Below are 23,337 nucleotides of genomic sequence, written 5' to 3' on the forward strand. Positions count from 1 at the left end.
CTGTGCATGGGGGTAGTGTGGTGGGCAGATAGAGGGAATTGGAGGCAGGGTGGGAGAGGGAACTGGGATTGGTATGTAAAATGAAATAATATAGTTTGCTTTTGCTTTTTAAAAAAGTAAAATAAAGATACAATGTGAAGTTAAAAAAAAACCCAACTCCTGAGCCCTTGCACTCCCCACTTTTTCCCCAGATCCTCAGCTCCAAAGCAGGCTGAGTTGGGGGATCCTATGTCCCCGAAGAAGAAAAGGGTTGACTGCGAGCAAGTTGGGATGGAACAGGAAGAGAGAGGCAGCAGCCGGGGAGAGAAGCCCCTGCTGAATACCCAGAAAGTTTAGGGGGTTGCAGGGTGTCTGTGTCTTGGTTACATTGATCAAAGGTAGTGAATGATAGCAAGGCACCCAAGGAAAACTTTTGATGGGGCGTGAGGGCTGTTCTGAATATGATGTGGTGGCACTTGCAAGCCTTGAGACTATTTTCAGACTAATTAAATCATACATCTAAGAGACTGATAGCATTTACACAGTTCACAGTGGTCTGATGCTATAGACCATGGATAGAGCACTTACCTAACATGCACAAGCTCTAAAATCAAATCGTAAGCCCATGAAACAATCTAAACTCAAGTCACTAAAATGAGATAAATATCAAAAGTCTAGAACAGATTCTGGCTCCCTGTTGGTAGTTTATTGTGTGTGTGCAAAATTTAAAAGCAGAAACAAGCCAGCAGCAGGAACATCAATAAATGCTCTCTATATAGAATGGGAACAACCTGCATGGTCAGTCTCACTAACAGGAAGATCTTTCCTGTCCCCAGTTCAAGTCAGCAGAGACTTAATATTGTCCTTGGAATGCTATTGTTTACAAATTCTACCAGCAGAAGGCACAAGATATAATCATGGAGACCTCTAGCCAGAGACCTGTATCTCACCACACAGCAAATCTGTGGAGGTCTGAGTCCTGGATTTCTCCATCTACAAAAGGTACATTTGTTACCATTTGTAAATTACTGGGATTTGTTGTCTGAGGTTTCTGTCCTGCCAGATTCCCACAATCATTAAGTCCCAAAGAAATCACACAGAGCTCTACATTAGGTATAAACGGATTGGGCCATTGGCTCAGGCTTCTTATTAACTCTTATAACTTATATTAGTCCATTATTCTTGTCTATGTTAGGCAGTACCTTATTCAGCAGGGCAATCACATCTTACTTTTTCTGTGACTGGGTCAGGACTGTGAACTAGGTTTTCCTCTTCCCAGAATTCTCTTGCTCTCATTGACCCACCTCTACTTCCTGACTGGTTGTCTCACCAATACTTTCTGCCTGGCTACTGGCCAATCAGCATTTATTTAAAATATAATTGACAGAATATAGACCATTGTCCCACATCAGAGATTATATTTTTTTTGCTTTATTTCTGAGATGTGAGTCTTGTTATCTTGCCCTGGGCTTATGTAATCTTACATTCTCAGTCTGCAGACATCTGAGGTCACAGATGCTAAGACCTAAACTTATAGTTTATGATTGTTTAGGAACAGCATTCCGCACTTATGAAGTTAATGGATTTTGGGAAATCAGAATTTCTATTGGCAACTTAGAAGTATGAGAAAACATGATCTTGCTGAGAGAGGACAAGGGATTTCGTGAAGTTAACAGTACCTGAAGCTTCTTTTTTATTTGAAGAGGGTTTAAGCCTTGAAGAAAAGGAGAATGAAAATGAGGAGAAGATGATGGGAGGAAGAAAAAAAGGAGGGAGCCTAAAAGACTGAAGTGTTAAAGAAGATGAGGGGAACACACATCCACATGGTTGTGGGACCATTTATTGAGTCTAATAAAATATGTCCAGAAGGATGAATACCACACAGAGGGTTTGTCATACACATGTGAAAGATCAAATACTGAGGTTAAAAATGCTTGTGTGAGTGTTGGAACAAAGAAAGAAAAATAAATGCACTTTTAAATCTCAGGATGTCCGCAACTTCCCTCAACCCTACCCATCATTTCTATAACTGGCACTAAAGCTCCACATGGTTGACCTGAGCCCCCTTTAGCTCCTGGATCTTCTGAGGCAGAGTCTTCGTCCAGAACTTCAGCTTCCTGGCCTTCAGGGCTCGGCCCACAGCAGGCTGGATGTCCAGCTGCAGGTATTGCTCATCATGGACCAACTCAGGCCAGTAGGGGAGACCCTCGCTGTTGGGGTTCCTGTGGATAAGATACCAGCAGGGAAGGGTGAGGTCACTCTCATCCAAGACTTGATCCCTTGATTTGGGTCAGAGCAATGGATGAGGAGGCCAAGGGCCAGAGGGTGCAGGAGGACTGATGTACAGATGCAGAAGACAAAGGACACTCACTAGCGTCTCATCCAAATGAAACAAGGGAAACTATCTAGTTTTGTATCTTTCTCTGAGAGGGAAAATCTAAAGAACAGTACTACAATACTGTGACTCACACAGCAGGTCTCTGTGGGATGAGAAGAAACTAAATCTAGGTAATATTTGTTTTAGTGTGCCCCAAGCTGGAAAAGACTATGGTGTAATTAAGATCCTACATATGCTAATGAGACACATCCATATCGAGCCCTGGATGGAGACCCAACCATAAAGAGGTTGAGGGCGGGACATGTTCTCACCCATGTCTTGCAAAGTTGACCCAGTACTTCATCATCCTCCTGTTCAGCAGCTTCTCCTCCTCAGTGAGTTCAACTGTAGACAAAAGCAGACAAGGATTCAAGTCCTAGCTACCTCATGGAGGTGCCAACTCATATCCTACTACAGCAGCTATAGCCTGACCCTGATTTCTAGGTCTAGTTTAAACTCTTCCATAAGCACTCAGAATCCATCTGTGTCTCTACTTGAATCCTCTCAGGTTCACTCCTACCCTAGTGTGCTCTCATTCCTTCTAGCACAAGATAGACAAAGAAGGTTCATATTCTAACTCTGGTAGAGTTTGTATTGGTTGGTGTCTTTTTTGTTTTGTCTTATTTATTTTTCAGCTCAGAAATAGTGAACACCTACTGGATCCTGTTTTCTCCGAGAGATTCAGTTTCCTCACCTGCACTGAGAGCTCAGCCTTCCCTCAGGAACTCATCAGGGACTCTATTCAGCTCAAGGAAAACAAGGATGACTCACCATTCATGCCCCAAAGGTGCGAGCCAAAGACAAAAGGAAGGTGATCACCATGGTCAGCCCTCACATGGGGTGGCCTGACATGCTTGATGTAGCTTGGCTGATGATTGAATTCATAGAAGTAGACAGGAGCATGGGAACCTGGGAGTGAGAAAAAATATTGACATAATGATCTCTCACATGAAGCTTTTTCTACACAACATTTGGTGACAAGAGACCTTGCTCTAGAGTTATCTGGAATCACAGTTGAGTGGCAAGCTCCAGACTAGGGCATCGACTAGGGGAAACTTGTTAATCAGTAATGCTGGCACTCCCAGATGGGCAGTTTTAGCAAGACACCAAGAGTAAATAGCACGTTTTGTTCCCATACAGTACCAAATAAGATGTCTCTCTTTTATGCTAGACATAAGGAATTACTGAGGCAAGTGTCCTCAGGTGCCTGGCATCAGATAGCTGATGAAGACATGGGTCAGGCCTGTACACAAGAGATGCCATCTGGCACTCACAGCTCTGAGCTCCCCCTGCCCTTGGTCTTGTTAAGGATGTACTCACGCTGAAAATGTGCTACTTGGAGTGCAGGGACCACAAACATGAAGTCCTCCATCAATTCTCTGAACTGTGCTTGCAGGGTCTGGGGGTCCTCAACATCCCCCATGTACTCTTCCATCAGCAGGTTACTAAATTCAGGAGGCAGCATCTACATCAGGAGGAATCAGGAAAAGTGATGTAGGACAGGCTCCTGCATAGATAGACAGAAGCCTCTGAGTAAGGAATGTGGCCAGGGATGAGAAAGGGTATGGGGGAACGGTATGAGCCTTGGGGTGAGTCCACACAGAAACACACACACATACATTGACTTTTATTTCTGGGTGTGGCATCAGAGAAAAATTTATGGGAACCCTCTTTATCAGGGAAGAAGCCAAGTTCTCTCACCATGTGTGCGGCTCTGCTCTTTAGAACAGCTGGCAGGGTCTGTCTGGTTATGTTCTTTATGACATGATCAAAGTCCATGAACTGGGAAGTAGAGGAGAGTCTTAAGTATAGGATGGGTTGTCTCTAGATCAAAGTATCTCTGAGTTCCTGCCACCCTACCATTTGATTTTAGGCTCCCAGGGGCTTAGAATTAGGTCTTACCAATGGGATTCCCCAGCCACACTCATCACTGTCAACACCAATGATGCTGGGGACAGGGTGAAAATCTGCAGAGGCCAACAGCTCCCGAGGGTGCCTAGGTAGGAACGTCCCATCTACCACACCAGGGATCACCCTGAAGACCTATGGGGCATTAAGAGTCAGTGCTGAAGATCAATCACATAAATATTCGGATGCCCACTGAACATCCACATGATTTCCCCATTTCCTATCTCATCCAAGGATGCCATGCTCACTCCAGAAGAAAATGAACCTCAAAATTAGCCTATTTGTTTTTTCTGCACACAGTATTTAGTTAACAAGAGACAAGTTAACTGGTTCAACTAGTCAGGACTAGCCACCCCACATGCTGGTGACCAGATCCTCCAAGTCACACAATTCTTCCAACCTGGTTGATAGTCAAAATCTCTTCTACAGTCTTGTCTCGTAGGCAGTGCACCAGAGCCTCTGAGTCCTTGGCCTCACATCCTGAAAGTTTGGTTACTGTCTGTAAGCAAAAAAGGCACTGGTTGGCTCATCTCTACCAGCAGGGAGCAGAGTTTCCTTGATTCCAAGTAATTATCATTGCCTCTAAATACCACATTCTACTGTTTCCTGTGTAGGAAAGGACTTAAGTGGAATTGTTCACATTATTATTTTTTTTTTTTTTGCTCAGAATTGACAGTTGGGAAAGGGATCATTCTACCTGTGTATTTCTTTTCTTGCTGTTGTTATGTTTGGTTGTGTGTGTGTGTGTGTGTGTGTGTGTGTATGTGTGTTTGTTGTTCATGAGTGACCATAGGTATGGTGTATCACATTTTGCTAGTGAAGGTCAGAGAACACCCTCAGGTGTCACTTGTCACCTTACCCCCTGTTTGCATTTGTCTACAACAGCTTAGCTGAACTATGACCTTTCAGGGATTCTATTCTCTCTACATCCCATCTCTGCTTAGGAGCACTGGGTTTACCGACACCACCTCTAGTCTTCTGTGGGCTCCGGGGATTTGAACTTGGGGCCTCACACTTGCACAGAAAGCCTGGTTAGATTTTTTTCTTTGCCAACTTGACACAGGCCAGGGGAGTCTTGAAAGAGAACTTCAATGGAGAAAAGACCTCTATCAGATTGGCCCATATGCATTCCAGGCATTTCCTGATAATTGACTGGAATAGGAGGCTCCATCATATTGTGGTCAGTGCCACCCACAGACAGGTGTCCTGGGCTGCTTAAGAAAGTGAACTGAGGAAGTCATGGGTAACAAGTCAGTAAGTTGAGCTCCTCTCTGGCCTCTGCCTCAGTTCTAGGTTCTAACAACCTGCTTGAATGTCTACTCTGACTTCCCTTCCAGATGGACTATAAACTGTAAGCTGAAGTTAACCTTTTCCTCCTCAAGTATCTATTGGTCATGGTCTTTCTTACAGCAATAAGAATCAAACATATCTGTTTTTGCCAGTGATGGAAGCCACTGTGCACAGTTTTTATTTCATATAACATACCCATCATGGGTAAAGTGGGTGGGGGAGGTGGAGTCTAAATTTTATGCCTTTCAGAAATTAATGGGAAGAAATTATTTCTCATAATTCTTGCTTATCCCACTTAAGAGATTAACAGAATACTACAGGCAAGGACTGAAAAAGCAAAGTAAGGACTGGTATTGATGAGGACACTCACTGTGTAGACCCTCTCATGGGTGTCAGAGATAAGGTCAGGCAGCAGGGCCACTCCACTCTGCATGATGGCTCTGTGGAAGAGTCCTTTGGACATGGGGGACACAACAAGTGAAGACACACTTGTTCCTCCTGCTGACTCGCCAAAGATAGTGACAAGGTCAGGGTTGCCTCCAAAGTGGGCGATGTTCTGCTGGACCCAGCGCAGGGCAGCCACTTGGTCCAGGTAACCCCAGTTGCCTGTGGCGTGCTGGTCTCCAGTACTGAGAAGGGGCAGGGACAGGAATCACAGATCTGTCCATGTTCAATTCAGACATCATTGTCCTACCCAGTTCCAGGCTTACCTGAAGAAGCCAAGGACACCCAAGCGATATTGGATAGCAACAATTACTATTTCCTCAGTAGCAGTCAGTTTGGATCCATCATTCATGGAAGCCATTCCTAAAACCAGTCCACCACCATGGATCCATACCATTACCTGGAGACATCAACACAGATCTCAGGAGGACCACACCCAGCCCCAGATCAACTGGACTGCCTACTAGATTATCTAGTGCTTTGCCTCTATGCAGACCAATTTACACGCAGATCTCCTCGGGATTTCAGGACATGGTCTACAAATAAGTTACTCTAGGACTATAAACATATTTTCCTTTCCACTTCCTCATCAGGAAATCTCAGCATAGATTAATGGTTTTACACCACAAGTAATGACATCATCATTCTCAGTCCCATCAAAGTGGAGCAAACAGGAGTGTCTCCATGTGTGTCTTTCCTGTTTGCTAATCAGAAGAGACATCAGATACTCTTGGCACAACAGTTAACCTGCAGCTAGGAATTTTGGTAATGTCAAAATGCAGTCCTTGATCACCCTCTTGAGTGGGTCTGCCAGGTTCAAATTGATAGAAGAATTTCTATTATCAAAGACATAGAGCCTCTTATCTCTCAGACCAACATAGCTCTGAGCCACACAGCAAGGTTTAAGCAGCTCAATATGGCTGGGATCACCTTCTTGACTCCAATAAAGAAAGACTATGAATCAGGTCTCAACTACAGAGATCTCAGAATTACTTTTTCCTTTCCAATATTCTAGAGAAAGAAACATCTTCTCTCCCAGCTAACCGTGTTCTGACACTCACAGGCAAGTTAGATCCTTCATGGGCATGCGCTGGTGTGTAGATGTTGAGGTACAGGCAGTCCTCAGACATAGACATGGGAGGCATGATCAGATTCATCGTCTCTGCAAAGTCTAATTTCATCATATCAGTCTGTGGACACCTGGAGAACATGGAAGACAGTTAGTCCAAGAACGTGATGATCAATCCTAAATCTTCGTCTGAATTGTCTCTCAGGCACCTTCAGCTACTGCTTTCCATGATTTCCTGCGAACATCTGACCCCCCTCTGAAGTCCCTTCCTACCAAGGTAAAGGCCACCAGCTCTGTGGGAATGGGAAAGGAGCAGTACTTTTAGGGAGGCCTCTGGTTGGATAGTAGCGCCCTGAGGGCTAGAATTTGGGGACTGCTGCCATCCTCTATGAGATGGTCGCCTTCCTGTACTGACATTCATCCCTCCTGTTCTACGTAAATCCTGGTGTGGGGGTTGGTTTTGACTGATGACCGGCACAATTTGGAATCACCTGAGAAAAGAATCAAAATGAGGGATGATCTAGATCAGCCTCATGTTACAGTGATGGTCAACCATAAAATTATTTCACTGTTCCTTCATAACTATAATTTTGCTACTGTTATTAGTAGTAATGCAAATATCTGCTATGCAAGCTATTTGCTATGTGACCCCTGGGAGGTTGTGACCCAGGTTGAGCACCATTGACCTAGATCTTGTGAACTTGCCTGTGGCCCATTATCTTGATAATCATGGAGACAGAAATACCTGCCTGTTGTATGAAGTACCATTCCCTGGGAAGGGGCTTGAGAACTGTGGGAGAATGGACAGAGTAAGTAGCACATTAGCAAGCATGCATGTGTCTGTAGTGATATTGAAGCAAACTTTTACAATTTGCTTTAAGTGAAATGTGTAGTAAAAGCTCTGTGTCTGGCATTGAGAGAAATGATTCAGCCAATCCCTTTGCTATGTTAGGATTAGTCAGTAGAGGCCGAGAAATTGTTTTGAGATTGTTTAAACCTTGAAGAAATGTTGTTTCTCTGGAGAGTCTACACTTGGTTCTCCTTGAGAGCTTGCAGCTGCACTGAACTTCATCCTAAGACATTGGCAGACCTGGAGTTCTTGCTTTTGATTATGAGTAGAGTGAGCTAGCTGAGTATCAGCCAGTTCCTCCAGAAACTGAAGCTTAGCGTCTTGGTGAGCTTCCTCTCTATTGCAGCACCCATGAGCCAACATCAAACAAGATGTCCCACTTAGGCTCTGTTCCTGATTAGGGCTGTGATCAGCTCCTTAACCTTCTGCCTCTGTAGTTTTCCTGGAACTGTGACTCATAGTAAAATCTTTCTTCACTACATTGCTTTTGTCAGGGTCCTCTATCACAGCAACAACAACCAAACTACATTACTTGGGTACTGGGGCTCTGTGCCCACATGAGAGCTACAGGGAAGAAAGGACAACACCATAGGGTAGAGAGACATTCTCCATCTCACTCCAAACTCTCACGGTACCTCCTTCTTTCACATTGTCTTTTCACAGTGGAAAGCATGTGCACTGGTTTATTATTCTATGTCACCTGGACAGTGGATGGTCACAGTGACCGTGAAGAATGGCCTTAGTCTCTGCTCCTCACTGCAGTACCTGCAGCTAAGTCCCTACAGGTGCCAAGCTCTGACCCAGGAGCCTGGCACCCTTGTTCCTCTCTAATTCTTAGCACATTCCTCTGAAAACTGCATGGGAGATGACCTCAGGACAGACAGAACACTGCTGTAGAGCTGAGATGGAGGAAGCACAGTAGTGTGGCCCAGAGCTCAGGCCTGAAGTCTCCTGGGCCCCAAAACTTACATGGCCGGATGGGAGGTCCCATCTCTCACACCACTCCATGGCTCAGGGGGCTCCGGGGGAGCAAAGCGCAGTGGTCCCACAGGTGGCTTGGCAAAGGGAATCCCCAGGAAGGTGTGGACACCAACATCGCTGTCTTTCACATGGACGAGGCTTCCTCTCACCTGCCCTGTGTGTGTGTTCCTGATGGGGCTGGCTGAGTCCTTGCCTGTAGGTGGAGAGAAGTCATCAGTTGTCACCGCACTGGGGAATTCCTACCTTGTTGTCACAGAGTTACCCGGGGAAGGTAACTTGGGTTCTCTCAGTTTGCCTGTGGGATGTGGAGATGATTACCTACGGTTGGAAACCTTGCCCATTGACTCTCTTGAATCTGACAGGGTACTTCTGTAGTCAACAAAATGACCGGTTCAGAGTCACTTGGAATTAGGAAGGAATTATTGTCACTATCCAAGGTCAGTTAGAGCTCTAGCCACAACTATGTACAGAGGAGTGACATGTCCCTTATGCTCTTCTGTCCTTTCTGGCTCCTTAAGTACATGGTAACCTTAGACATCCCTGACACTCCTGTACAATGCAGCCCATCCTGTGGGCTTTAGTGTGGGCATTGGAAGGCTCAAAAATCCACACTTTCATCTGTCACCTCCACCAGCTCCTCCCTCCCTGGTGCCTTCCCTCCCACAAGCTCAGCCTCTGACTCTGCAGAACTGGGCAGCTCTGACTCTGGTCCCTCTGCTCACTTAGACAGTCTCACCATGCACGTGGAGGAGGAGAAGCAGGAGCCCACAGGCCACAGCAAACAGCCAGCCAGGAGGTCTACCGAGTGACATGGTTGAATCCCAGGCCTAAGTCTGTGCTGCCACAAGATGACAACCTTACAACAACAGGAAGCAGAGAAGGTAGGACTTGCCCAGGCAGGAAATTTAGACCTTTCGGGGTGCAGGTGCAAAGTTCTTATTGCAGCGCAACTGTTACGGCAGAAACCACTGGGAGCCAATAGCCAGCAGGCAGGGCAAAGTCACTCTGCAGTTTCTCCTCCTTCTCTGGACTCTGAGAGAGACAGAGCATAGCATCTGAAGTCCTTCTGGAATCAGGATTCCCAACCTGAACTCGGAGTCACCACAATCCCTGGCCCTTTAACCCAATGTGGTGTGGGAGTGAAGGTCAGGGAGCAGAAACATAACGGGAAAAGCCACGGGGCTTCCGTGAGTAGGATCACATTCAAGATGCCAGAGATGGAGAGAAGTGAGAGGGCAGGAGCTCTAAGTGTGGCCTCATCCTCATGACACCTCTGTGCTGCCAAGGCTCATAAAGTAATGAGTGCACCCTCAGGGTCCCTTGTCCCTTAGTGTAGTCTTAGGATATGAAGGTCTCCTTCTTGTTAGGTCATGCCTGTTGTCTTTGAAAGACACTGAAATTCTGGCTCCTGTCTCTCTCTCTCTCTCTCTCTCTCTCTCTCTCTCTCTCTCTCTCTCTCTCTGTGTGTGTGTGTGTGTGTGTGTGTGTGTGTGTATGTGTGTATAAAAACACTTCAATAACACTGTCAGTCCATAATGCAGTGATTCTAACCTCCCTAATGCTGTGACCCTTTGATACAGTTCCTTGTGCTTTGGTGAGCTCCAAAACATAAAATTATTAGTTATACTTCATAACTTCAATTTTCTGTTATAAATCATAATGTAAGTATCTGATATGCGACCCCAAAAGTTGTCCTGACACACAGGTTGAGTAGCACTGCTCTACTGGAAATCCCAGGCCTCACCCCTCCTGCACTCAAATGAAGGGCCCTTCTCTTTGCCCAGCTTCTGAGCCCAGTTGAAGTTTATCCTCAACTCTCTCTCTCTCTGCCTTCTGGTGTTGAAGATTGGCATTACAAAATCATCCTTTTGGTGATGTCCTATGGCTGGCTTTCAAGGCAATGTAAAAGGTAGTATCCTGAGATGGCATGGATTTGTCATATGCAGGGGCCTTGTGAGCATCAGGATCTAGAAGATGGGGGATAGATCCCTTTAATAACAGAGAAAATGCTTTAGGTGAACACAGTGACAGACTGAGCACCACTTGTCACCTTTGTGTAATGGAATATATTATAAGAGAAAGTTTTTAATACAGGGCCTAAAAGTTTAGGGACAATAATAAAGTTACAATATAAATCAATAATGTGGGAGATGAAGTAGAATGATTGTGTCACGATGAATCAAAGAGTTCTTGGGATCTGTAAAAGTTAGAAATAGCCTTCCTTACAAGGACAGGGAGATGGGAATAAGATGCTCTTCTCCTGGACATTCCTGGACCTTCTGATGCTCCCATTCCACTTCCAGGACACACCTCGCAGTCAAACAGATTCACAGGTGTCCTGAGCATGAAACTTGAATCTCATAGCATCTCCAGGTCCTGGGGGATGGGGAAAATCTTCAACATCCTCCACCATACACACACACACACACACACACACACACACACATACACACACACACACAGCACTGACATGAGATCTGCTGGGAGAAGCACAGGTGTGACTGCACACAAAGTCCTGGCCTGCTGTGCTGGGGACCAGGAAATGAAGGGATGACAGAAAGTCACCTAAGGACCTAAAAGACCTACACGCTCTAAGTCTGGACATTGGGTGAAGATAAGTGTTTAGACACATTGGGTTTGCTGACTCTTCTGTACCTCAGAAAATGTCCTGCTTTGGATGCTGTGCAGTCTTAAGCAGTCCTGATCCTCTCTGCCTGGGAGTGCAGGGAGGGGTCCAGGGAGACCCTCCTCCTGCTGTGTGCCATCTCTACAGCTCCACCTCCCTGGCACCTCTCCTCCCCCAGCACCATGGTCAACACTGCAGAGTCTGGCAGACCTGATGAGTTGTAACAAGAAAAGCTAAAATCCTCAAATTGGCCAAGCGAATCTTCTGCTCCAGCCCTCCCCCATCTGACCCACAGGAATCAGCATCTTTGGTGCCACCTTTGTGGATGAGGCCAGGGCAGCAGCCACTCACAGCCACCAAAGAGTGACTTCCAACATCTTTCTCAGTCAAGTGCTCACCCTGTTCTGTGACTTGCTGCCTGCACACAATGGCTGCCCAGACAGCATCTTTGTCCATGCATCTCACTGAGCCTGTGATGACTGACAGTCCTTGCAACAGACAAGACCTATGGAAACAGTCCTGCTTAGAGCCTGCCTATACCCACAGTGCTTTATCTTCAGAGAAAACCTTGCCATGAAACACAGTGTAATGGAGTGAAATGTCCTTGGGACTGGAAGCTAAAAATCCATATCCAGACCGGGAGTCACTGTTAAAAATCAAATTAGGTGAACAAATTTCTTCGTTTGTGCTTTTTGTTTTTGTTTTGATTTTTGAGACAAAGCATTGTATGTAGTCCAGAGTGGCCTGCTATCCCAGCTTCTGGGTTTCTAGGTGTGTCACCTATAAAATCCACACCTAACACATCCCTTCTAAGTAACCTTGGGCAGCGTCTGTAAGCCTCCATCACTTTGATGTTCTCATAGATGACACAGGCCAGGATGGGACAGAAGAGGACAGGCACACTCTGTCCCTTTAAAGTTATCTCTGACTCTGAGCCCAGGAATCCAGAGAAAAAAATACTCCAAACAGCAGCCATGAGTGAGTCAGACAGTCCTACCTGCATGGAGAACCCTGGTGACCACCCAGAGTCTGGTGACCCACAGTAGGGGTCCCAGGTGAGGTGAGTTCAGTGGATCTGACTGGGGAAGACTCGGGAAGAGATCAACAAAGTTTACACTATCAGATTGCAGAGGCCCAGGAGGAGGTCAGTGGGTTCACATTAGGAGTGTGTAAATACTGGACACATACCGGGCATGAAGCCCTTTCTGGTTCAACTTCTGATCAGAGCCAGAGAGTTGCTGATAGGCCCAGAGCACACACACCCCTTGCTCTGCAAGCCTGCCTACCCTTGCACCAGGGTAGGTGTATGGTGAAGGAAATCTAGGGACCACTAAGCTCAACTGAGGCCTGTGGTACACGAGGAACTTCTATACGCCTAACAAGTGTACTTTTTAAAGGATGCCAAACCACTGCCCTCTCCTAGGGGAGAACACACTCACAGATATCTGGCAGCATGAATGTATCATATTATTATTATTCCAAAAGTCCAGGAGCAGTTGCAGCTACAAAGCACCGAGGAGAAGATCCCTCTGTTCCTTCATTCCCTGACCTGCAGCTCCAGCACAACCCAGATCCCATACTTCTGGGCCGACTCCTCAGTATGAATGATCTCCTCCTGAACCAGTGTTGCTTTGCTTCGGAGAAGGCTACTCTGTGGGCTTCGGGGAGAGGTATTTGGAATTAGTCTCTGATTTTGCAATGTGGTTTCTGGGGTTGAACTCTGGCCCAACTTAGATACAGGCACCTTTCCCTGCTGAGTCATTTCCCAGGTCCCAGTAAGGGAATTTGGAGACACATTTTCTACAGCTTGTTCTGGCATGTCTCTGAGTTATACCTTCTCTGAGCCTCAGTCTCTGACCCTGCAGAACTTTCCAGTTTAATCTAAGGTTCCCTATGTTCCCTTAAGATTCTCCCCTGGGAATTCCGCAGCAAAGGGGGATTAAGAATTGTAGCATCCAGAGGAGTCAAGGACATCATAAGAAAAACCACAGAATCATCTAACCTGGGCTCACAGGGGCCCACAGAGACTAAGCCAACAACGAGTGAACCTGCAAAGCACTGACCTAGGCCCTCTGCACACATGTGACAGTTGTGTAGCTTGGTCTTCTCATGTGACTCCTAACAGTGGGAGCAGGGGCTGTCTGTGACTCTTTTGCAGATTTTGGGACCCTACATCTCATACTGCGTCACCTTTCTCAGCCTTAGCACATGGGGAGATGCTTAGTCTTACTGCAGCTTATTATACCATGTTTTGTCGATACCTGTGGGGGCATTGCCCTTTTCTAAATGGAAACATTGAGAAGGAGGAGATTGTGTAGGGAAGAGGGGAGATGTGGGGGAGGATTGGGAGGAGAGAAGCGGCAGGAAACTGATAACAGAATGTAAATGAATGAATGAATTAATTAAACTTTCTTGAAAGTAGTAGCAACAATAATAAAATAAATTTAGAAAGAACCTTGCCCTACATGAGAAGATGGAGAAGTAGGAGGTCCTAGACCACATTTAACCTGTAAGGAAGTTAGTCCGGTGGCATGATGAACTCCCAGGCCTGAGTTTGCGCTACCTGTGTGGGGTGCACAGCATGTCACTGACAGGAAATAGAATATGGGGACCTGGCTCAGACAGGAATTTGGATCCAAGTGGGAGTAGGAGGAAAGTTTGCTGGGACAGGGAAAGGCCTGAACTGAACTGACAAAGTAGAGGTTACAGGAGGCAGTGGCAGCAGTTAGGGCCAAGCCAGGTCCACCATTCCTGCTTTACCGTTAGCCTCTGTGGAAGGCACAGCAGGGCTCCCAAGGTCCTTCTCGGACATCTTTACCCCTCCCTTTAACCTGGAGTCACCGCATTCACAGTCCTTCCAGCAACAAGGCCAGGGCAGGCGTTGAGGTGGAGGGGAGGCTGCAGAGAGCTGTAACTGGAAATATCAGGACGACTTCTCTAGTAGACAATGCTGAGGACGTCACCGGCGGATGATGGGATGCGGCTCTGGGAAAGGTGACAGGGGTCAAAGAGAACTGCATGAGCATGCCCGCCACCCAGAAAACTGCTCCCTGCTCCCAGGACTTACAGTTTCCTGAGTCCACATTCAGGGTCCCTCATGCCTTACAGTAGTGATTTTAAGTCTAACATCACCCTCCCTGCTCCAACATAGCTGTTCCATTGAAACACACAGCAAACCTGGCACCTCTGAAGGACCTACCCCTACCCACTCCACCTCCATACTGCATTACTCTCATGGCCAGCTCCTACAGAGGTGAAGTTCACAACCCTTTACCTACTCAGCAAGTGTTTATTGGGGACATTCTCATCCTAGTGTCTGGGACTAGCTAGGATTTGAAAGCCTATAAACAGGTTCATTAGGAGTTTTAGCATCACTAAAAACCCTGGCATGTTACACCAAGAGCACAGGATCAGGAGCTGCTCCTGTCCAGCTCAGCCTCACTTTTTTGAGCGTGTGGTGTGGGGGAACAGTGTCAGACAGTCTGGGGTGCCAACTGAGGATTCGTCTTGCCTCCATCTTTCTGGTCCCCGATAGTCTTGGCCACCCGCAGCCTGACACTGCAGAACTTCCTCCTTTTCTTTGCATGGCCTAGCCATGGCTTCTCTTGCCTCCTCCCATCAGCAAGGTTGCTGCCATTTCAGTGTAGCCCCTCCAATCTGTGGGCCCTGGCAGGAGTTCTCTTTACTCAAAATTTTCTGACCTGAATTTTTCAATTCAGGGCTTGGTGGCCTGTGGAGCTGAGAGATGCTCCAATTTCTGGGTGAAGGCACCAGCTCCTCCATGTTCTGGATATCCTGGTGCTTCTTTCAAAGCTGGACTCTGGCATCATGTCAAGAAAAGCCTTGTGTCACTTACAGAACGTTATTCAAAGGATGATTTTCTAAGATAAAATGCTCCTTGGTGTGTTCCTTGCATATGGGGTGGTTGTGGAAATTTCCATATACATAAACACCCGGTCGTCAACAACAGCAAAAATAGTTCTTCTGCGGCCCCAGCCCACCCCCCCCATTTGAAGTGATAATTAACATGCCCATACCTGTTTCTCATTTTGAGAAATAGATAAAGTGATACATTGTCTTGGAATATCAATCCTTGGTGACTTTTAATTTAAGGATATAGTGGGTGGAGACATTTCAGGTTTTGGCATCTTTATTAGCTGATTGAAGGCCTTTAGGTTTATTCTGAAATAAATAATAAGTAATTCTTTATGGCTTATATTGAAAGCTTCTACGTCTCACATTTATATATTGAAGCCCAGTGACCAGTATGACCAAAATATGATTTGGGACCTTTAGGCAATGGCCATGTCATGATCACAATGATCATTCTGACTAGGGACACACAGCAGCAATGTTTGAGCCAGGGAGTGAACCCTCACCACACAGTAAAGGTCCTGGTGTCATAACCCTGAACGTCATGATCACCAACCTTGGGGGCAAATTTCTGTTTATAGGCCCCATATCTTATGGTTCATATCCACACATGTATTATCATATATCATATGATATATGCATAGTATATCATAGATACAGTGTTTGTATAGAACAAATTTATTTGAGCTCAGGAAATCTTCCTGCCTCAGTCTCCCTAGTGTCTGGGACTACGCACACCACAGCACTGAGATTGCAGCTAATGATAACTTGGATATGGCAATTGGGATTTGGTAAGACATTGGGACTGTGATTGATGAGGTAGGTGTTATATAAGCCACAGATCAGAGAAGTAGGGGACTTGCTGATAGATGAACACGGGACTGTGACACCCACCCACCTTAGTGTAGTCAATAATCCCTAAAGCTCCTGATTCCGGTGAAGAGGTTTGGGACTTGGAGAAAAGGAGAAAAAGGATGTGGAGAAAATGAGCTAAATAAAGGATAGAAAGAGCCTTGGGGAGGAATGCTATCATGTGACTAAGGATTTGTGCTTAGGAGGTATGCATATGAGGCTACCACAGACCACAGATCAGCAATCTACAAGGAATTGAAGGGAATCTTGTCTGTTCTCCCATGTCATGCATAGTTGACCCAGTGCTAAGTAAAACATGGGTCCCCGTCCAAGTCACCCTTCCCTTCTCATGCTCCACATTCACCATCCCAAAGCCGGGATGGAGCCTCGTTCTGGTTCCAACTAAGCCATCTTCCAGGCTCTAGCCTCTCCCCGTGCTCTTCTGTCTTTACCCATCTCAGCCTGTGATTGAATCTGCCCAGTCTTAATTTTAACCGGGAGACACCCTCTTCATCCCTCTGACATAGTGAATCCATTTAGGAAAACAGAATGCCTAGAAATGGAGACTCTCTGATTTGTTGTTATGGGAACAGGGAAAGGAACACACTGTGACCTGTATTTGGGGGTGGTTCTGGGACCTCTCTGACTCCCTTCAGTGGTGGAATCTCATACTTGGAGCTAGAAAGTATGTGCTGTAAACCACTGTTTTTGGGAGTCACAAAGGGTATCACCATTCAGGTCCTCTTTTCTGTTTTTATTTTAGTGACAAGATAGTGGGCTTCCATACAGCTTTTTTATACTCCTTTATCCCAGTGAAATCCCCCTTCCCTTCCCAAATTCTTATCTCCCTCAATCCTCCCACCTACCTCCCTGCAATAACCTTACCACCCACAGTATCTCCCTCTTTACTTTCCATGTAGCTATGTTGCTCTATCTCTCCCCCTTAAGACACTCCCCCACGTCCCCTCCTAGTTTTCTGACTTCCAAATGTATTCCATGATAAACAGGAGTCAAAGCTAGAACTGACATTTCACAGAGAAATATGGTGTTTGTCTTTCTGAGCGTGGGTTACCTCACTCAGTATAAATTCTTTCCAGTTAAGTCTATGTCTCTTGAAATCTCATAGCTGCAGTTATCTTTACAACTGAATAAAATGCCATAATCTGTAGATCTCTGAAGTGTTTGAAGACCATCTATCTATTTAAAATACATCTCTGTTTGGTCTTGAAAACATGCCTATCATGACTATAATTTTGATTGTTACAGATGACTACCTACTAACCTGTATTTCTTTATTATCCTAAGTAGCCTTTGAAAACTAGAACTCCACACTACATTTTTAAAAATGAACTGCATAGGTATAATGCATTAAATAAGAAATAAAAATATATAAACAATATATTTATATATTTTTATAATATATTATATATTTTATATATTATATATTATAATATATAATATATTTATACAAATTTATATATATATAAATTTGCATTTCTATACAAAAATCCATAACAATGTAAAATATTTGAGACTAGTAGCTGCTTTTTTAGTTTGAAAGCCAATTAAATATCTACCCTTTATCCTATCATTTCTCTTCTCTTTTCTCTCTCTCTCTCTCTCTCTCTCTCTCTCTCTCTCTCTCTCTCCGCCTCTCTCTCTCCCTTTTAGTTTTTCAAGACAGGGTCTCTCTTTGTGACTTTGGTGCCTGTCTTGGAACTAGCTCTTGTAGATCAGGCTGTCCTTGAACTCATAGAGATTCGCCTGCCTCTGCCTCCTGAGTGCTGGGATTAAAAGAGTGCACCGTCACTGCCAGGCCATATCCTACCATTTCAATATCCCCCCTTTTCTTTTCAGAATGATAGCTCTGATTCTAATCTCCTTTGCTTAATTTCCTCCATGACCATGAACAATAGCAACTTGTAACCAACCTTCCTAAATATAAATATCCATTGAATGACCTAAAACTACCCACCCTCCCTCTTGGGAATGTGGGCATTCTTTTCTTAAAATTACTTCCTGATAACTGGGGGGTGACAGCATCTTCAGGGGATCCTATAAAGATTAAGATAAAGATCAGGTTCTGGGAGGAGAAGCTGTTGACCACTCTTGGCAAGATGGGAAAGTGCTAGGCTTATCTGAACTCCTGACTGGAATAGTAGTCTACATGGCTGGACCATCTCAGCTAACCCCTTTGTGTTTGTCCAGAGCAGTTTTTTTTTGTCCAAATCTGATCTTTGGGTGGTATTTTTTCAGCTTAGTGACAATAGCACAATTCAGGTGGATTTATTGCTGTTGGGACCCAACATCCTTTTGGAGATTTCAAAGGTCACTCTAGAAATGGTCCTGATTTACTGCAGAAAACTTAAAAATTTTGAATACCATAAGCAACAGATCTCAGAGAGGTTATAGGACCATAATCTATGAAATACATCTGGGGTACACAGTCCCTAACTATCTGCTTCACACTCGAGCCCTGAATCACACACAGGAAGCTTAGATGATGCCTGTTTCTCGAATCAATTAGTACTCTATTTGAGCATTAATATCATGACAGAAAAGTTGAAAAATGTATGTATTTTATAAACTTTGAGATAATATTAATACCTTAAGAAAATAATAATTTTAAGAAAATAATAATACCTTAAGAAAAAATTTTAAAGAGTAGAAATAAAATCAAAAGATTATGAGATTAATGAAATAGAATAGTCTCTTAATTTTGGTTTTCTTCTCTCCATTACTGGGTGGCTTTCCTGACATGAGACAGAGACTTTGTATTTTCCTCTAATACGCATACTTGGGTTTAGAGAAGAGAGAGCCAAACTTCAACTCCAAAGCTAGCTTTAAATTTTAACTGATTTATGACTACATGAGGACCATTTGCCTTATCTGTCTGTAGAGACCAATAGTAATAAACATTTGGGAAGATTTATGAATTTTTTCTGTTGTAAATGTGTTATACCATCAAGCAAATCTATTCTTTTCCTTGGGAACTATTCTCTGGTATCTCAATTGTCTACTGGCCTTCAAATTCTTTAGTTGGATGCTTTTATTCTTCTGAAAAGACAAAAACAAAACCCTGCCCCAGCCCTAACTTAGAGAGTTTCTCTCATTATTTTTTTGGCAGACTGTGTCTGATCAAATGAAAAACATTTGTTAGTCTTAGAAGTTAATTTAGATAGAATGTTCATGCGATTGATGAACTATAGCCTCTCCTATTCAAGGTGTCTCTCCTGTTTGGATCCAAACTTATCAGTCTTGGTGGTATCCATAGCTTTCCTTCTGTGGAAACAAAAGCAACACCTCTTCTCCAACATAAACACATATCTTGAGGTCAACACTTTTCCATCACGAGGTCAACACATCTTTGAAATAGCCAGGCAGATTTAACTCAGCAGTTTTTTCCTACTATTCAATGTTTCTCTGCAGCTGTTGGTCCTTCTCTGTGAAGGCAATTTTTCTCGGTTCTTGTAAAGGTAAAGTAAAAAAGAAGACTTTTAAAACAATCACTATAATAGACCTCATCTTTTATGTGTAAAGCAGGAAAGGTAATGCCAGACTGTAGAGATCACACTGACTGGATTACCTTAATTATAGTTCTTAAATCTGTTAGCATTCTCCATTTTACAGATTTCTTTTTAATGACAAATACAGGAAAATTCTAAGGACTGTTTGATTCTTTAATATTTTGAGAATCTAGCTGCTCCTATACCAACTGTTCTAGTGTCTGTAGTTTTTCTGATGTCAAAGGTCATTGTTACACCCACACATGATTGTCAGTTAACCATTTTTTTTTAGTAATTTTATTAAATTATAAAAAGTTTCCATTTACGCCCCTCCTCCCAACGCCCTCCCACTCCCCCCCTCCCTCTCCTCCTCCCTCTTTGTCCCCAAGGGAAGTCAGGGTCTCCTGCCCTGTGGGAAGTCCAAGTTCCTCCCCCCTCACTCCAGGTCCAGGAAGGTGAGCATCCAAACAGACTGGATCCCAAAAATCCAGTATATGCAGAGGAAACCAGTCCCAGTGTCATTGTCAATGGCTTCTCGGAAAGACTGCAGGCCAGCCACATTCAGAAAATCCGGCCACATTCAGAGAATCTGGTTGGATCACATGCTCGTTCAGTCACGGTCCATCTGGCCTTGGTAAACTCTCATTAGATCCGACCCCTTGTATCAGTGGGTGATAGTATCCCTCGCAGTCCTTCGTCATTTTCTTCCTCCTTTTGCTCCTCGTTTGGATCTTGGGGGGCTCAGTTCGGTGCTCCAACGCGGGCCTCCATCTGTATCGTCATCCAACGCCAGATGAGGGATCTATGGTGATAAGCAAAATATTCATCAGTATGGTCACGGGCCAAGGCCGGTTCAGGCACCCCCTCCTCTGTCCAGAGAACAATCTGGGGATCTCTCCTTGGACCTGGGATCCCATATATAATCAAGTTTCCTGTAAACTCTAATATGACTCCCTTAGTTGAAATATATTCTTCCCTGATCCCACATTCATCCTTCCTCCCTTCCCCCCATCCCGGTCAACCGAGCTTTCTCCATTCCTCCCCTACTCCCTTCTCTCTAACCCTCTCCCCTTCCATCAACCCTCCCACCCCCCCCATGCACCCAAGGTTACCTGGGACTCTTGACTATTTCCTACCTCCTGGCGGATAGCTAAATAATCTTCATCAGGTTCGTCTTCTTATTTAGCTTCTCTAGGATCACGAATAATAGGCTCAAAGACCTTTAATTATGGTTAGAATCCACTTATGAGTGAATACATACCGTGTTCCTCTTTTGGGGTCTGGTTTACCTCACTCAGTAAAGCGTTTTCTATGTCCATCCATTTGCATGCAAAATTCAAGATGTCATTATTTTTTACCGCTGAGTAAAACTCTAATGTGTATATGTTCCACACCTTTTTTAACCATTCTTCTATTGAGGGGCACCTCGGCTGTTTCCAGGTTCTGGCTATTACAAATAGTGCTGCTATGAACATAGTTGAACAAACGCTTTTGTAGTATGTTTGGGCATCTCTAGGGTATATTCCCAAGAGAGGAATTGCTGGGTCCTGAGGGAGGTTGACTCCCAGTTTCCTGAGAAACGTCCACACTGATTTCCAAAGTGGCTGCACAAGTTTGCATTCCCAAAAACAATGGATGAGTGTTCCCCTCATTCCACATCCCCTCCAGCATAGGTTATCATTGGTGTTTTTAACTTTAGCTATTCTGACAGGTGTAAGATGGTATCTCAAAGTGGTTTTGATTTGCATTTCCCTGATCGCTAAGGAGGTTGAGCATGACCTTAAGTGTCTTCTGGCCATTCGAAGTTCATCTGTTGTGAATTCTCTGTTCAGATCAGTACCCCATTTTTTAATTGGGTTAATTAGAGTTTTAGTGTCTAGTTTCTTGAGTTCTTTGTATATTCTGGAGATCAGACCTTTGTCTGATGAGGGGTTGGTGAAGATCTTCTCCCAGTCAGAAGGCAGCCTTTTTGTCTTACTGACAGTGTCCTTTGCTTTACAGAAGCTTCTCAGTTTCAGCAGGTCCCATTTATTCATTGTTTCTCTTATTGTCTGTGCTGCTGGGGTCCTACTTAGGAAGTGGCCTCCTGTGCCTATATCTTGTAGACTACTTCCCACTTTCTCTTCTATCAGGTTCAAAGTGGACAGATTGATGTTGATGTCTTTAATCCATTTGGACTTGAGTTTTGTGCATGGTGATAGATATGGATCTATTTTCATTCTTCTACAGGTTGACATCCAGTTATGCCAGCACCATTTGTTAAAGACGCTTTCCTTCTTCCATTGTATACCTTTAGCTCCCTTGTCAAAAATTAGGTGTTCGTAGGTTTGAGGGTTAGTATCTGGGTCTTCTATTCGATTCCATAGGTCGACTTCTCTGTTCTTATGCCAATACCAAGCTGTTTTCAATACTGTAGCTCTGTAATAGAGTTTGAAGTCAGGGATAGTAATGCCTCCAGAAGTTCCTTTATTGTATAAGATTGTTTTGGCTATCCTGGGTTTTTTGTTTTTCCATATAAACTTGATTATTGTTCTCTCAAGGTCTGTGAAGAAGTTTGATGGGATTTTGATGGGGATTGCATTGAATCTGTAGATTGCTTTTGGTAGAATTGCCATTTTTACTATGTTGATTCTCCCAATCCAAGAGCAGGGGAGGTCTTTCCATTTTCTGGTATCCTCCTCAATTTCTCTTTTCAAAGGCTTAAAGTTCTTGTCAAATAGGTCTTTCACATCCTTGGTTAGAGTAACCCCAAGATATTTTATGGTGTTTGTGGCTATCGTGAAAGGTGATGTTTCTCTGATTTCCCTCTCCGTTTCTATATCCTTTGTGTATAGGAGTGCCACTGATTTTTTGGAGTTGATCTTGTATCCTGCCACGTTACTAAAGGTGTTTATCAGCTGTAGGAGTTCTTTGGTAGAGTTTTTGGGGTCGCTTATGTACACTATCATATCGTCAGCAAATAACGAAAGTTTAACTTCATCCTTTCCAATTCGAATCCCCTTGATCCCCTTATGTTGTCTTATTGCTATTGCTAGAACTTCAAGCACTATATTGAAGAGGTATGGAGAGAGTGGACAGCCTTGTCGTGTTCCTGATTTTAGTGGAAAGGCTTTGAGTTTCTCTCCATTCAATTTGATGTTAGCTGTCGGCTTGCTGTATATTGCTTTTATTATATTTAGGTATGATCCTTGTATCCCCAGTCTCTCCAACACCTTTATCATAAAAGGGTGTTGAATTTTGTCAAACGCTTTTTCAGCATCCAATGAAATGATCATATGATTTTTTTCTTTCCGTTTATTTATATGATGGATTATATTGATAGATTTGCGTATGTTGAACCATCCCTGCATCTCTGGGATGAAGCCTACTTGATCATAATGGATGATTTTTCTAATGTGTTCTTGGATTCGGTTTGCCAGTATTTTATTGAGAATTTTCGCATCGATGTTCATGAGTGAGATTGGCCTGTAATTCTCTTTCTTGGTTGTGTCTTTGTGTGGTTTTGGTATTAGGGTGACTGTAGCTTCATAAAAGGAGTTTGGCAGTGACTTTTCTTTTTCTATATTGTGGAATACATTAAGG

General features: G+C 44.2%; 1 protein-coding gene across 2 annotated transcripts; it reads right to left on the bottom strand.

Moving 5' to 3' along the window:
• Window positions 1-1,802: 1,802 nt before the first annotated feature.
• LOC146890133 (liver carboxylesterase-like) lies at window positions 1,803-9,824 on the bottom strand. Of its 2 annotated transcripts, XM_087900168.1 has the most exons (12): window positions 9,635-9,824; window positions 8,887-9,091; window positions 7,060-7,198; window positions 6,265-6,398; window positions 5,925-6,183; window positions 4,665-4,763; window positions 4,259-4,399; window positions 4,058-4,138; window positions 3,677-3,821; window positions 3,128-3,265; window positions 2,629-2,701; window positions 1,803-2,201 (listed from the first exon to the last, which is right to left on the bottom strand). In XM_087900168.1, exons 1-12 carry the CDS (start codon window positions 9,708-9,710, stop codon window positions 2,015-2,017), a joined length of 1,677 nt encoding a protein of 558 aa, XP_087756294.1. In that variant the 5' UTR covers window positions 9,711-9,824; the 3' UTR covers window positions 1,803-2,014. The 2 variants fall into 2 exon arrangements, with proteins under 2 accessions (XP_087756294.1, XP_087756295.1); XM_087900169.1 differs by lacking the exons at window positions 5,925-6,183; window positions 6,265-6,398 and having other exon boundaries at window positions 9,635-9,823.
• Window positions 9,825-23,337: the final 13,513 nt, after the last annotated feature.

The sequence above is a fragment of the Myodes glareolus genome, chromosome 22 (assembly GCF_982192425.1).
Source record: "Myodes glareolus chromosome 22, mMyoGla1.1, whole genome shotgun sequence".
Classification (NCBI taxonomy): domain Eukaryota; kingdom Metazoa; phylum Chordata; class Mammalia; order Rodentia; family Cricetidae; genus Myodes; species Myodes glareolus.

Coding starts and splice junctions, on each gene's coding strand:
- LOC146890133 (XM_087900168.1), bottom strand. CDS start 9,710: ATGTCACTCGGTAGACCTCCTGGCTGGCTGTTTGCTGTGGCCTGTGGG. Junction 4,764..5,924: donor CCCATGAGAGGGTCTACACA/GTGAGTGTCCTC, acceptor TTTTGCTTACAG/ACAGTAACCAAACTTTCAGG. Junction 3,822..4,057: donor AGAGCAGAGCCGCACACATG/GTGAGAGAACTT, acceptor CTCCTGATGTAG/ATGCTGCCTCCTGAATTTAG.